The 16333-nt window shown below is 43.4% G+C and overlaps 1 protein-coding gene across 1 annotated transcript; it reads right to left on the minus strand.

Moving 5' to 3' along the window:
- Positions 1-14822: 14822 nt before the first annotated feature.
- On the minus strand, positions 14823-15758 carry LOC309395425 (olfactory receptor 1K1-like; the record flags this gene model as incomplete). Its single annotated transcript, XM_081959666.1, has 1 exon — positions 14823-15758. One exon carries the CDS (start codon positions 15756-15758, stop codon positions 14823-14825), a length of 936 nt encoding a protein of 311 aa, XP_081815792.1.
- Between the last annotated feature and the right edge of the window lie 575 nt (positions 15759-16333).

Genomic DNA, 16333 nt, shown 5'->3' on the forward strand with positions numbered 1-16333 from the left:
CCCCCACTTGTGGCACGCGAGCCAAAAAAGGTTCGCCATCACTGTCCTAGACTTTATACATAAATGTGTGCCCACCTGAAATATATATTTTATGTAGTATGGAGCCATTGCTGAGCCAGCTTGACCTCTGGCAGAGTCTGCATTGGGGATGGGGGTGCATCTATGTTGGTGCTCCTTGATTTCAGTAGCTTTCAATACTGTCAACCATGATATTCTTCTGGACCAACTGCAAGGGTTGGGCATGGGAGACACTGTATTACAGTAATTTGTCTCTTTGCTCAGAGTCTGATTTCGGTCATCGTTGATTGGAGGGAGAGATCATCTCCGCAGCCCTTCACTTGTAGGGTGCTTTAGGGATCAACAGCCCTGTTTAACATCTACAGGTAACCTCTCAGTGCAGTTGTCAATACAGGATTTGGTATTATCAGTATTCTGATGATACCTAGCTTTAAATCTCAACACGGTATGTTTAACAATGGTATAGGACTCGTAACAATGGCAACTAGAAGTGCCAGAACTGCTTTCACCTGACATCACAGTTTATGACCATGTCACTTAAAGGAAATTCTGATCCCAATTGTCATTGCTAATTGTGAACTACCTGTATGGCCGTGTGTCATTACTGCTACATGAACTGCATTGGTTGCCAGTCAATTTCTGAAGGCAATTCAAGGTCCTTGTCATTATCTATAAAGCCATGTATGGCATAGAGCAGTGATGGCAAACCTTTTTGGCACCGAGTGCCCAATCTGGAAGTCGTGTGCATGCACATGCGTTTGCACACACCGGAGTGCTGAAAACCCAAAGACCAGCTGGCCGGCACACGCATGCCTGTTTTTTGGCCATTTTTCGCAGCATTTTCAGGCCATTTTTGGATCAAAATCAGCCTGACAATGGCCCCAAAACAGTCTGAAAATACCCCCCAAATGGTCTGAAAAGGACCGTTTTTTGGGCTATTTTTCGCTGCTTTCTGTGCCATTTTCCAGTGCTCCAGCCCCCGTGAAGACCAGCTGACAATGGTGCGCATGCCCACAGAGAGGGCTCTGCGTGCCACCTCTGGCACATGGGCCATAGGTTCACCATTACAGGCATAGAGCTTGGATATTTGAGAGACCACCTTATTCCAACTTTATCTGCTCACCTGATATGTTCCAGCAGAATGGGTACATTGGAGGTCCCTTCTATTAAACATTGTCCTCTTAAAAAAAACAGCAAGTTGCCTTCTCCGTCACAGCCCTTGACTCTGTAACTGCATCCCATTGACATATGAACAGCACCCTCTCTCCTGCAGTTCCCAGGGTAGTGAGATAACCCTCTGTTTTGGGGTTAATGTGTTTGTGAGCCCCTGGCATGTTATTGTTATGGTGGTTTCACCCAGAAGTAGGTTGCAAATCCTGGGGCTACCCGTTTGCTTGTGATCGTGCAGAAGCACAGAAGTGTCCAGGCAGGTGGGCAGAGCCTCCCACCACCACCACGACCGGTTCGCCCAATCTGGGCTGAACCTGGAGCAACCCACCTCTGGTTTCACCCAGACCGTCTGTACTGTTGTATGTTTTAAACTGTTTTTATTGCCTTTTTTTTGGTAAGCCAAATCTGGACAGCTATAACTAATATAAATAAATGAACAAATGAATGAATAAAATATTTCACATGGATGTGGTCTTGAATTTAATACCTGGCATTGAGATCCCCCTAATCATTTACATATTCACTAAAGAGTATCCTTGATTAAATTTGTGCATTTGTGCACATGTGCCCCTCTGTTTGTGTCTATGTGTTTATACCTACTGGTATTTCATTTTAATCACTTCAACCACTTTGGCCATACCCACTTATATATAATGGTTTTAGTTGGCAAAAGCAACATTGGACATTTTGTCACATATGGGCAAAATAACGTGCAGTCCTCGGCATCCTAGGAGTTCTGTGTTTTTGACCTAGATTTTGCAAAATGAAAAAAAAAATCATATAAAAAAAGAAAAATGCAGAAACTGAGAGCACATTCCAACCAATGTAAACACTATCCAACTTAAAATATATGAAGTTCTTTGAAACTCTTGAATTGCAATACCCAAATTCAAAAATACTTGCTAAATTGATGAATTGTGCTTATTCTGTCAAATCTTAGTCACAATATTTCGAAGATCTTTTTTCATTTTCCCAGGAATAATATTTCAAGAAACATATCCTCTAAAATTGTAACAGACATATTGTGATGCAAATGTTTATGTGCCATATCTACACACCTACCTACCTACCTACCTACCTACCTACCTACCTATAGCTACCTACCTAGCTATCATCTAGTTATCTAGCTATCATTTCTATCTATATACAGTATCTCTATTTGTCTCTATCTCTACCTCTACCTCTTTCTCTCTCTCCCTCCCCCTACCCACCCATGGCTGCAAGGTAAGGCAGGTGTCGGGGCCTGCCTGGCCTGGCTGTGGGCACCCTGAGGTAAGCCAGTGCAGGGTGCATGGGGCAGCTCCACCCTCACCTTGTGGGGCAGCACTGGTGTGTCGTGTGGCCTCTTGCCCTGCCATGAGCAAGCAGAAGTAGGCTTCCCATACATGGAAAAAGACAACCCCCAAAATAAGCCCTAGGGCTTATTTTGGAGCTCAAAAGAAAATAAGACCTGGTCTTATTTTTTGGGAAACATATATACATTGCACACTATCCATTCCAGCAGAGCAAAAAGAACCCTGAACCCCTAAGTTTGTTATATGTTGTTGGCATAGGCATTCCAGTTTATGATTAGCTGTATGTTCAAATATTTATTTACTCTGATTTTTAATCTATAACAGCCCTCACAAACCTGGGTGTATCAAGCCTGGTTGGGTATGATGGGAGCTGAATACATCAGGAGTGCTCCTGTTTGAGGGGGGGTTGTTGGATCACCCACAACTTCTGGAGGCAAGTGGTTCCACTGATTAATTGTCTTGTCAAAAAAATCCATCTTAGTTCAAGGAGAGAAGCAACCTAGAACTAAGGCAGAATTTCCTGACTGTTAGAACAATTGATCAGTGGAACAACTTGCCTCCAGAAGTTGTGGGTGCTTCAACACTGGAGGTTTTCAAGAGGAGATTGAACCCTCTCCTGCTAATTTTCTGCCATTACAGAATATGTATTTACTTAACATTCATATGCTTCTGCCCCAAAAGGACTCATTCTCACTCATTATCAAATAACTACCGAGATGACTGAAAGGAATTCACTCTGTACATGGTCTCCATACTTCTATGTATATACTGTAATCTCTCTCTCTCTCTTTCTCTTTCTCTCTCTCTCTCTCTCTTTCTCTCTCTCTCCTCCATCATCCATCCATCATCTATCTATCTATCTATCTATCTATCTATCTATCTATCTATCTATCTATCATCTATCTATCTATCAATCATCTATCTATCTATCTATCTATCTATCTATCTATCTATCTATCTATCTATCTATCTATCTATCATCTGTCTAATTTAAGGATTCCTTCCCTCTCATTCTTACAGTTCTGCTATCTCGAGCTTCATATTCTTCAAAATGCCAACCTGCCATTAAGAGAATTAGACCCATTCTTACATAATGCATCTTAAAATTGTTTCTCAATCTGGTCTTCTCTGTTAAGGCACCATATGCATCTGCCCTAGAAACATATTAATCTTCTAGATGAACTTAAGCTTTGGCAGCAACTCCTGAGTTTTGAGGTATCATAGTTAAAAGAGCCTGATAGAATTGAAAAAGGTGTTTAGCTTCTTTAGAGTTTAGCTTTAGTAAGCTTGCCAACCTTCATGGAAAGCTCTGCATTGTTGTGTCTTTCTTTGGCCTCCAAACACTTTCTTTATTTCTCCCCAGAGAGTTTTCTCTCAAAGCTCATCCTGCTTCCTCCAATTTCTGGAGTGTGCTACTTGTGCTAGAGAATGGTACTTTTCTGCATTTTTACTCCTGGTTTTAATAACAACCATTCTCTGTGGTCTCCACAGGACCACCACTCACCAGATACGAATTCCTGTTGACTTGCTTAACTGCCTGTGAAATGTCCCTGGTGGCTTCTGCAGCTGATCCTTAAATGAGATCCTGCTGGCTTCATGTTAGAAGCTACAGACATTGAAACAAAACAATCCTGGTTGACTATCCTTGATGTTCAGTTGGGCTGGAGGTCTGGTTTATTGCCAAAAATCAGCCTGGTGCCAGAGCAGGGGGGATCCATTGATATAGGTAAGTAAGAGACTGATAATTGACAACACACCTTTGTATCGTTGCTGTAATTTCACTCAGATACAGATTCTGCCACAGTTTCTAGTAGGGCAACTCTGAAAGAAATGGACTGAGGAAGCAATGGAATTGTTCACCCAGTGCAAAGCAAGGCATGAAATTCCATGACAACTATGTGAGATTTGGCCCTGGCACCTGTGTTGCTCAATAGAACACAGGCACAGATTTTCTCATTCTGGTGCCTTTTAGAGATGTTGAACTATACTTTTCATTACTTTGCCATCCCAAACAATTGGAGGTGATGAAACCCAGAACAAGTAGGTGGCTTATTTTACATCTCAGATCCTTCCAAATCTAGCAAAATCCTGTTCTGTTACATCTCCCAACTGTCTATGGAGATTCTCAGTCATTTAGGTCAAGGTGCTTTTTCAAGAGGCAACTGGACTTTCTGAAGAAGCTTCTTGGATGAGAAGTGAAACGTCTTTAAAGAAAAACCAGAAAGTCCAGTTGCCTCTTGAAAAAGCACCTTTGGGACATCTCATAACATTTGAATCAGCAGCAAGCATTATGTGCAGGCAATGTGGAAGTTGTATTTTGATAGATATGGAAGGCTTCAAATTAGAGTGTGGTTGGCTTAGACTATTGCTTTGCTGAGTGGAGATTGACTTACAGTGGTGACTGAGATCTTCTCCTGGTTGTCTTAATTTCTCCATCTTTTAAACACCTTTCTTGAACCCTTCTCTTTACCCACCCTAGCCCTCTATTGCCTTGTTCTTGTTCACTGTCTTTCAGTAGATTCAGCTTCTTTCTAGGAAATATAAATAGAGTGAATATTGGATGTGGACAAAGAAAACACAGGTTCTCCTACTCTTGACATGCTGAAGTACTAACTTTGAGTGTAAACATCTCACAAGGTCAGGATTATGCCATTCAAATAAGAACAGGGAAACAAGAATTATTTAGTGGATACTACTTTGAGCTTCTTGTAAAATATGGGATATAAATATGATGAACATGGATTAATAGCAATCTGTTTATTCTTCCTCTTCTCATACAGCCCCTCATCTTTTCTTTTTCGAATATTTTCTCTTAGGAGCAGGAATAAAATTAAGACACAACATGGGAGGGTGGGTGCTGGGGAGCTATATTACATAGAAGCATGAAGACAATACTGACCATGTACAGAGTGAATTCCTTTCAGTCATCTCAGTAGTTATTTGATAATGAGTGAGAACAGGGACGTGCGGTCAGGGGAGGCAAGGGAGGCAGAGCCTCACCTCTCTTCATGAAATAATAGTATATAGTATAGTAGTATATTATAATATTATATACATCCGCCTGGCCGCGCCCGGGAGCTGCGGAGGCAGAAATGTTGTCAGCGCTCCCGGATGACAAAGCCACATTCCCCAGTCGCTTTCGTGGCTTCATCATCTGGGAGCGCCAACAACATTTCTGTCTCCCCAGCTCCCGGGCGCGGTCGGACGGATGTAGCCAGAGCGACGCCGAGGCGGTCCGGGCGGATTAAAGAGCGAGCGAGAGAGCGATGGAGATCCTCGGTCGCTCGCCTGCCGGACTGCCTCGGCGCCACTCTGGCTACCTTCTGCTGCAGAGGCAGAAATGTTGTCGGCGCTCCTGGATGACGAAGCCACGAAAGCGACTGGGGAACAACGAGAACCTTCCTGCCTCTGCTGGACTGCAAAGGTTCTAGTCGTTCCCCAGTCGCTTTCGAGGACTGCGGAGCGCGAACCGGCAGAGCACGCTCAGGAAGGCGGGGAATGGGATCATGTGTGCTGGAGGCTTCCAGCACACGTGGTCCCATTCCCCGCCTTCCTGATGACGTCACCAGCCTCACCAGCCATAAACCTCACAGCACGTCACTGAGTGAGAATGAGTCTTTTTTGGGCAGAAGCGTATGAATGTTAAGTAAATATATATTCTGTAATGGCAGAGAATTAGCATGAGAGGGTTCAATCTCTTCTTGAAAACCTCCAGTGTTGAAGCACCCACAGTGTCTGGAGGCAAGTTGTTCCACTGATCAATTGTTCTAACAGTCAAGAAATTCTGCCTTAGTTTTAGGTTAGATCTCTCCTTGAACTTAAGGTGGAATTTTCTGAAAGAACAATTAATCAGTGGAACCACTTGCCTCCAGAAGTTGTGGGTGATCCAACACTGGAGGTTTTCAAGAATTGATTGGACAAATTTGTCTGAAATGGTATAGATTTCCTGCTTGAGCAGAAAGTTGGACTGGAAGACCTCTAAGATCCTTTCCAACTCTGTTATTCCATTATTCTGTTTTTCTCACCCCATCCAGATTGAGCATTTGTCATGCAAAAAAATAATGCAAGAAATATTGATTCATGCAAGAAATACAATAATACTTTTGTATTAGAAAGCATGTGCTGGGATTGTTCTGGGTTGGGAAAACACAATATTCTTTCTTTCTCTCTCCCCACCGCTCCAAAGATAGATTACCCTCAGATTTGAGAAAGCAAAGGATGATAACATAGGATGACAACATACGTTTCAAGTGATGGTGTGACAAAATAGATTATTGACCTGAAAAAAACCAATCTTTTGAAATGTAGCGCATATGAGTTCAGATCTTTGCAAACGCATTTTGTGCTTGATGTTCCACACAAGCAGAAGACACACCAGAATGTCTTGCTATATTGAGATGAACATTTTGTTATTTCCGTTCATCATCCTGTTTTGCAGCAGACATCTGTGCTGCTTTTTTTTAAAAAAAACTTTGCAAATGTCTGTGGAAAATAAAAGGCATGTCTCTCTGCCTCTGAAGTAGGGAGACCAGATTTCCAAGAGTAAAAACTAATGAATTTCTACACCTTCACATATTCATCTGTATCAATCCATGACTCAGCTTCTGAAGTGTCTACAGCCAACATTTAAAAAGAAGGGAGGAATGGAGGAGAAAAAAGAAATGAAGAGTTTCTGGGCAACGAAGCATCATCCAATAATACTAACTTTTTCAAGTTCCCCATTAGTCAAATATTGAGTTCAAAATTATTTCCAGCTCAAAGGACAGAAGGATGGCTATCAACCAGTAGACCCCTCTGTCTATCAGTCAGGAAACAGAGAAGAAGTGGCTCTTTTGCTTCTCTGTCACCCCACTCACACTACTAGAAAGTATCCTTCAATTGAGGAATAAAAGACAACCCAGGTGTTGTCAGAAGAACCTGATTATTTGATGTTATTTCTACATTTATTTATTTCTGTGGTGACACTGCTGCTTTAGAGGAATATGGGCCAATAGGCCAACCCTCATCTCATAAACTGGAGTGGGAGCAGCACCAGTTTCCTATCTCTACCACCCCCAGTCTCCTTTCCCATGCTTCTCCCAGTGTTTCTCTAACCAACCTGTATATCTGGCTGATTTCTACCATTTGGAACAAAAAACTAAATTCTGCCTTATTGTCCTTTACATACTTTGCCTCAGATCTTTGGAATGATTATATAAAAATAGTGCTAGCACATTTGGTCCATGAGGAGAAAATTCTACCAGCATTGGTTGCTGGGGAAAAAAAATCAGAGAGAGAATAGATAAAATAGAAAGAAACAAGCACATGACATACAGATGCACACAGAGATTATAATGTGTCTTTTATCAATAAACTTGTTCCTTATTCCTTGTTCCTTATTATAATAAAGAGTAGAAATATGAAGGACTTACTGTTGACTTACTGTTTTAATAAATATTACAAGAAATTAAGTTAACATTTTAAAGAAGATACTTATATTTACAATGTGAAATGACATCACAGTAAAAAGACAGGAAAAGGCTCTAGAAATTTATATAATAAAGAAAATAATAAGAATAAAATTTTTGCTCATATCACTGAAAGTCATCCTCCAAGGACTTTTGTTGTAAAAAGACTGTCTTTACAAATATTGAAAAACAAATATTGATAACCCAGGGCTGCAGATTTTGTTGAATTCCCCAAAAAGGAAAAGAAAGAAAAGAAAACATTAAATATTGAAATATCTGAATTGAAATTTGACAATCTTTCAATAATTTTGTGAGATTATATTCAACAGAGTGTTTTCCTTGTGAAAAATCTATACTACTTTCTAATTTTAATTGAACTTTCCTGCAGGTCTCATGGATTGTGAGAACGGGACAGATATCAAAGATTTTGTTCTTCTGGATTTTTCTACCAAGCCTAGAGACCAGTTCCTCTTCTTCCTCCTCTTATTGCTCATGTACAGTGCTGGACCTCTGGGCAATGTTATAATGTTTCTTCTAATCACCTTGGATGCACGACTCCAAAACACCATGTATTTCCTGGCTTCATCTCAGTCACAATGCCATGGATGCTGGTTTGCCTGATAACTAGTTCCAGGACCATCCCCTTCTATTCCTGCATGGCCCAGTTCTTCTTCCTCTATGTATTTGGTGTCACTGATCTCCTTCTCGTGAGTGTCATGGCCCTGGTTCGCTATGTAGCCATTTGTAATCCCATCTGCTGAGGGAGGGCAGGTGCCCACTGGCATCCCTCCCATCCATGACCTGGGGTTAAGACTCTTCCCGGGGTTGCCTGCTTCACAGGTTGCAGCTCCACCAATGATGGCTGGCTAGCGGGGGTTTATGTGCCAAGGACCCTCCTGCTGGCTTGGAGGAGTTATGGGCCAAGTAGGTGCCCTCTGCTGGCTTGGAGCATTTTCCCATGCTGATGGCAAAGGAGGTGGCCAGTGGCATCTCATCCATCCAAAATCTGGGAAGAAAACCCAATCTGGTTTTGCTTCATTTACTGGTTGCAGCCCCATTTGTGGTGGCTTGCAAGTGAAAGATGCTGGCAAAATCCCTTCTTCCTGCCTCGGTTGAAATTCCCATTTTGAAAGGGAATCTTTCTCCCAGTTAGTTGCAGGGTAATAAGCCATTTCATTTATTGCCGTCTGGAAGGAGCCCAAACCTCCGTTCTAGGTTTTTTTTCTTTTCTTCTCCAAGCCTTGCTTCCAAGCTGGGGGGAAGGAGGGGGAGCATGCACTCACGTTTTGCTGAAGAAGTTTGGTCTGAGACTTTCATTCCTCTTGTTGTTTCTAGTCTGCAGAATCTTTCCCCCCTCCTGCATTCCTCCAGATGCAATAAAACTGGAAGCAGCATTCCATTGCCTTTGAAGTTCCGGCACTCAGCTTCTTATCACCAAAAGCTTCTCATTATTTCTTCGCTGATATTTTACGCTGTCCCGGTCAGTGTTGGGAATGCAGCAACCCCCATCACCAGCTCTTCCATCACCAGCCCCTCCCCCCTTGAGAGGGGGAGGGTGCTAGTGAATTATTTTAAAGGAGAGAGTTGGAATAATGTTAGGGTTCTAAATACCATGCAGAATTAAATCATTGTCCAAGGCAAAAACATCTTTAAACGTCCAATTTATTCTACAGGCAAGTTAGCACCTTTATGGAATTCCAACTCTGATTTGCATCCTGGAATTCCACCCAGTTGAAAGTTCATGATCTATCCCCACACCCACAAATCCATCACATGTTCCAATCATCATCTTCCACGCTGGCATCTACACCCCTCTGCTTCCGGTCAGGTGTCGAGGTGAGGAGACAAAAGATGACCTTGAGCTTCTATAAAAGAATGACAACATACATTGCACAATCCTACTCCTTTCTATTCCCCCCTCCCAACTACTACACTAATGAAACAGCATAGGAAATTATAAGAAAGTGTGGCAGGCCAACGCTCCTAAAAAGAACATAACTACAGGCCTGACAGATGCATTATTAGCTATAGTCACATTAATCTCATGTTTTCTAGATTGTAGAGGTTTCTGTGGTTTTGGCTTTTTGCAAAACCTGGCAATGTGACCCTTCTTACCACAATTATAACAACATTTTACAGTATATACATAACTAGGTAAATCACTGCTCCCTGGCATCCTCTCTCTTAACTGTTTTCTATCTTCTCTTCTTCTAGACTCTTCCAGCAGTCTTGAGGTAGTGGAGCTCAATGTAATGTCCTGTTGAGATAGAACTTCAAAAGACATTACAAAATCGTCATAGCTTTCATCAAGTGATGAGAGAATAATATAAACTTGGTGCTGCTCCAAAAAAATAAACTCTTTTTCATGTAGCTCTTGAAACATCTGTTTCATGTAGTTCAGATGTGCTAACATGTTACTACCAATGTTCCCTCTAATTTTTTTCAGTGTGAGCAGAAAAGTATAGTGTTTGAGCAGCATGTTTTCATGCCTGAGCACCTGAATTTTTTTCACAGGTGTCACCTAAGACAACAGCTAAATCAGTATTATTTGAAACTCAGTTATATTTATTCAAGGCACCCACTTAATTAAAAGTGTTATATAATATCAGTATCACTTCACAATGCTCCTGCTTAGCAACCAAATGTTGGGTCAGGAACTCTGGCATTGAAGTGTGCAAGTCTTAAAGCTGTCAAGTTGCAAGATCCTTGCACCCCTAACCTTTTAGGGGAAAAAACCCCAGGGGTCTTCAAACCTGACAGCTTTAAGACTTGTGGACTCCCAGAATTTCTCCTCCAGTCATGTTGCGGCGACATCATCTGCGTGGATCTGCTCCATCTTTGGTTTTTTTCACTGAGGGCAGAGCTGCTGCTGAAGATGCCGATGAGCCCCAACCGCCACCAGAATAACAGCTGCCTCCTCCTCCTCCTCCTCCAACAGCACATTTGCTGCCCGGCGCTGTGGCTGAGGTGAACCCCCAAAGCCCCCACTGCCACTAGAATAACTGCTGCCGCCTCCTCCTCCTCCTCCAACAGCACCACTGCATTTGCTGCCCGGTGCTGAGGCTGAGGTGAAGCTGCCAAAGCTCCCGCTGGCGCCTCCGCCCATGGCAGCGGCGGCGGCGCCTCCCCCTCCACTTGGAGCACCTGAGCTGGGCCCCGCATTACCCCTGCTGCTGCCTCCTCCTCCTCCGTGCTTTTGAGAAGCCATGAGGCCTTTTTTTCCTGCTGCCCCCCTGCCGCCTTCCTACTGGCTCCCGTGGCCTCATGGCTCCTCAAAAGCACAGCAGAGGAGGGGGCGGCAGGGGTAAAGTGGGGCCCAGCTCAGGTGCTCTGAGCGAAGGGGGAGGCGCCACCGACGCTGCCATGGGCAGAGGCGCCAGCGGGAGCTTTGGCAGCTTCACCTCAGCCGCAGCGTCAGGCAGCAAATGTGGTGGTGCTGTTGGAGGAGGAGGAGGAGGCGGCAGCAGCAGCAGTTATTCTAGTGACGGCGGGGGCTTTGGGGTTTCACTTCAGGTGCAAACGGCTAAGACTGGCTGCCCACAAAGAACCTACCCACGCTTGCTTTGCTGAACACGGGGAGACTGACAATAGTTTGAGCGGGCGTGGCCAGCGCAAACTACCGTCAGTCGCCTCATGCTCATCAAAACAAGTCCGGGGAGGTCCTTTGCAGGCAGCCAGTTATAGCCACCTGCAAAGGACCTCCCCAGCTTCCGGAGCCTGTGACAGTAGAAATCACTGCACGGCAGTTGCAAACTGCTGCGTGGTGTTTTCTTGCCATGTGCGCGGCCACGCAGCCGTGCACCTAAGAGGGAACATTGGTTACCAGTTGGTGAGTTGTGTTCTAAAGAGTTTTCTTGTAATATTAATATGGGCACCCACAGAGTCTCGAACATATAATTTCTTTAAATTTTCCCAACATTTAGCAGCAGAATTTTCACCTCGGATATGACTCCATTGTTGGTCAGCCAGTGTGAGACCGATAATGCATAACGCCCGTTCATTCCTCCTCTGGAACTCTGCAATCTTCTTTGCATCATCATCATCATTTGCATCCCAGGCAGTGATATCCGGTGGGGTCTGTACTTCGTCCCATAGTCCTTCACTACACAAAAGCAAACTACATTTTGCGGACCAGGATACGTAGTTTGTGCCGTCCAGCTGGGTGACCAACGATAAATTCGGAGTTTGGCCTTGTGCCATCATCCCAGGTATATCTGACTAACCAGATATTTGCAGAACTATAACGTGTGTAACAACTCCACTCTCTTAACGCTGCAGCTGGCACTCTGGATACAATGGGTACACTGGGTATTCTGGGCCCATAACCAGTGTTAGGGGTATCTCCGGTGGGAGACAGAAAATAGCACAGCGAATGTACAGCTAGAGAGAAAGAACGTTGCTAGTAGAAAAAACACACAAATAGAGTTTCAGACACTGCTAGTAAAAAACAAGTAGTTTTACTATCAATAATTGCTTCACAAGCAGTGATAATAGATATATGTCCAAACACAATTCAAAGAACAAACAATTGCTTACAGTCGCAGTTCACGTTCCAGTCATCAAGCGAGCAAGTAGTTATCAAGCATAGGACAAGCAGAGAGAGAGAGAGAGCTCTCCTGACTCCCTCTTATTGTAGAGTTAATTACAGCTGATAAGTAAATTCACCCAATTAAAGCAACAATGACCATTTGTTATTGTATATAGATATATGTTGCCTACCCAACACTAGGAATATACTCCCAACAATGTATTTATCTGCAAAATTTATTACAGCCCAGCTTGTCACACAGTAACTCTGGGCAGGTTACATTAAAAACCTGGCACCAAGTATCCCTCAAGATTTGCCTCATTTCATCTCTAGCCAATGTGAAGAAACTGAAGCTGACATTAGCTGTACAGTTAAAGAAATATTATCCACTTTATCCTGAAACCATTTGAAGCCAATCTCAAAGAATGTAAAATCTGTTATTTTGAAGGGAAGTCAGATGATTGGCACTGACTGAGAACAGAGGCAGGTGAGAGATTATCAGTGGGCACAGCAAATCTATGTCATTTTTTTTTTTTGCTGAATCATGAATAGCTAGATAGCCCTGTAATGTGATAATGGGGAGAGCCTAAGGGATTGTTTGGAAACAATTAGGGGCGGGGAATTTTTGGTGGGTGGGAGGTGTTTGGGGATTGTCATGTGTGATGGGCCTGGTCTCTGGGTGTTATGTGAATTTTGTTGTATGGGTATACTGTGTATATACTTACAATGACAATAAAGTAAAATAAAAAAGACCTAGCAGTGTTTTTCCACTCTGGTGAAAGGCCAAACAAAATGAGTTTGCAATGGATTATCAATAGGAAGAGGGAGATTCATTGTCCAAGGTAGAGAGCTCTACAGTTTAGGTCAGTGGTTCTCAACCTGAGGTTCATGGACCTCTGGGAAACCACAATATTGACACAGGGGGTCTGCAAAGGCTTGAATTGTCAAGATTTAAATCTTGAGTTAAGTCTTAAGGGATCCATAGCCATGGTTCGTGGCCACAAAAGGTATTTATAGGGGGTCCATGGTGAAGAAAAGATTGAGAACCACTGGTTTTAGGTCGAACTTGAGTAGTTCTCTCACTTCTTCCCACTGACTGAACCTCAGAAGATCAGTGCATTGCACTCTTCCAGCTGTTCCTTGTCTCTTCCAATTCATTTTGTTATTGTTGTTGTCCCACTCCCACATCATACATATGATTTTGATTCAGCCTTTCCATTTCACCAGTCTTCCAAAGCTTCTGTGTCCACTATAAATGAGGCTACACTGCAGTGATCGGTTTCAAATTTTTTTAGAACCTCTTCTGTAGAACCTCTTCTCCTGCTTTATGGGAGTGGCTTGCTGGCCATGTGACTTAGTGGGAGTGGCTTGGCAGTCATGTGACTGGGTGGGCATGGTCAACTTGTAAAATGTGGTGATACTCACTTAACAATGCTCTTGCTTAGCAACCAAAATGTTGGCTCAGAAACTGGCATTTGAAGCACACAAGTATTAAAGCTGTCAAGTTACAAGACCCTTGCACCCCTAACCCTTTAGAGAAAAAAACCCCAGGGGTATTCAAACTTGACAGCTTTAAGACTTGTGGACTTCAACTCCCAGAATTCCTCCTCCACTCACGTTGGTTCAGGAACTCTGGCATTGAAGCACGCAAGTCTTAAAGCTGTCAAGTTATAGGACCCTTTCACCCCTAACCCTTTAGAAAAAAACCCCAGGGGTGTTCAAACTTGACAGCTTTAAGACTTGTGGACTTCAACTCCCAGAATTCTTCCTCCAGTCATGTTGGCTCAGGAACTCTGGCATTGAAGTGTGCAAGTCTTAAAGCTGTCAAGTTACAAGACCCTTGCACCCCTAACCCTTTAGAAAAAAAACCCAGAGGTGTTCAAACTTGACAGCTTTAAGACCTTAAGGTTTAGATAGGACTTTTAGAGATGGGTGGGGCAATTGGTGAGCCAGCCAATCAGTGAGCAGCGGGCGGGGCAAGCATGATGCGGGCGGGCGGGGGGAGAGAGCTGGAACCGGTTCTAAATGGCACGGTAGATTTGTGGAACCTCTTCTATAGAAGAGGTTAGAACTGGCAGGAATCCACCCCTGGGCTACAGCCATGCAGGTACACAAAGGAGGTGGAAATATGAACTGCGCAATGGACAGTGGCCATACCATGGCATGGCTGCCTTTGCCATACAAACCACATTATGTCTTCTGTCCCTGGTGAAAAATGGACCATTAAGGGCAGTCCACTCTTGCTAATCACATTACTACGGCTCTCATGGGAGGAGATGGCATTTATTCTGAGACTCCCTGTGATCACTGATACATTTCCTATAGTTTAACATTCAGCACAATATATTGCAGGAAAAGGACTCACTACATTCCCCCTTTCCTGCACAAAGTTCTGCGAAAGGCCCCTTTGACATCATCATTCCGCAGGCTGTATATAAAGGGATTGAGCATAGGAATGACCACGGTATACATGACAGTGGTAACCCTTCCCTTTTCAGCTGAGTATTTTGCTGTAGGCTGAAAATAGACCCCAATTACGGTGCCATAAAAGAGAATGACAACAGACAAGTGAGCCCCACAGGTTGAGAATGCCTTGCGCCACCCAGTTCCTGCTGGCAGTCTCAGGACGGTGACCAAGATAAGGATGTAAGAAATCACAATGAAGACAAAAGGACTCAACACCACCAAGGACCCTTCAGTGAAGATCAACATTTCAATTAAGCTGGTATCAGTGCATGATAGGGCCAGCACAGGTTGGTGGTCACAGAAAAAGTGGGGAATCTCCCGGGAAGCACAGAAGGAAAGGCGAGACATGAGAATAATATGTAGCAAGGAGTGAAGATGTGAGATAATCCAAGAACTGGCTACAAAGACTCTGACTCTCTCGCTCATCATAGTGGAATAATGCAGAGGATTGCGGATAGCCACATAGCGATCATAAGCCATGGAAGCCAAGAGGAAACTGTCAGTGACCCCAAAGGCAAAAAAGAAGTACATTTGAGTCAAGCAACCAGCATAAGAGATGGTTGTGGCTTCTGGCATCAATAGGTTGGCCAACATCTTGGGGACAGTGACTGAGGTGAAGCAAGCATCCACCAAGGAAAGATGTCCCAAAAAGAAATACATGGGGGCTCGCAGTTGGGAATTCCGAAGGATCAGTAGGATAATCAAGAAGTTCCCCAGGATACCCACTGTGTACATCACCAAGAAGATGACAAAGAGGAACTTTCGCTGTGCTGGATCAGAGGACAAACCTAGGAGAATGAAGTCTGGGTGAAGTGTGTGGTTTCTGTTGTCCATGTAACCAGGAATCTGAGAGGAAAGTTAGATCAGAATTTGTCAAGCCTTTAAAATAGTTCAATTGAGGGTATCAGTAAGTGACATCAAAGGACAAAATAATCAGGAAAAGGAAAGCAAGACAATTTATTTTGCATTTATATCTAGGAATAGTCCCACATAGTTAGAAGTATAAAACAAAAGTGTACAACTAGGTAAGCTTTAAAAAACATCTAGAACAACAAATCAAATATAAAATAGGATATAGCTATATTTTTTCAAGTTTAGGATAAAGCAAACAGATTAAGTACTTCAATATGAGTCCATCTGAAACTAGAAGGAGACACCCTAGTGTCAAACGGGTGGCGTCACGTTGCTGTCACGTGATGTTTTATGATGTCCCCCCCCTTCATGGAGCTGGGGTGGGTGTGGCCTGTGCATGATGCATCTCCTCGTGGGCTGCCAGCTTGACACCGGTGCCCTAGTAGAATGAATCCTTGCACTTCCATATAGACTAGAAGCTGGGTCTGTTCTGGATCAACATAATTTCCTGAAAATGTAGGGCAAAATGTAGCTGAGTATTTTACAAAGGTTGATAT

Source organism: Natrix helvetica (assembly GCF_964273705.1).
Source record: "Natrix helvetica genome assembly, chromosome: 1".
Taxonomy (NCBI): Eukaryota; Metazoa; Chordata; class Lepidosauria; order Squamata; family Natricidae; genus Natrix; species Natrix helvetica.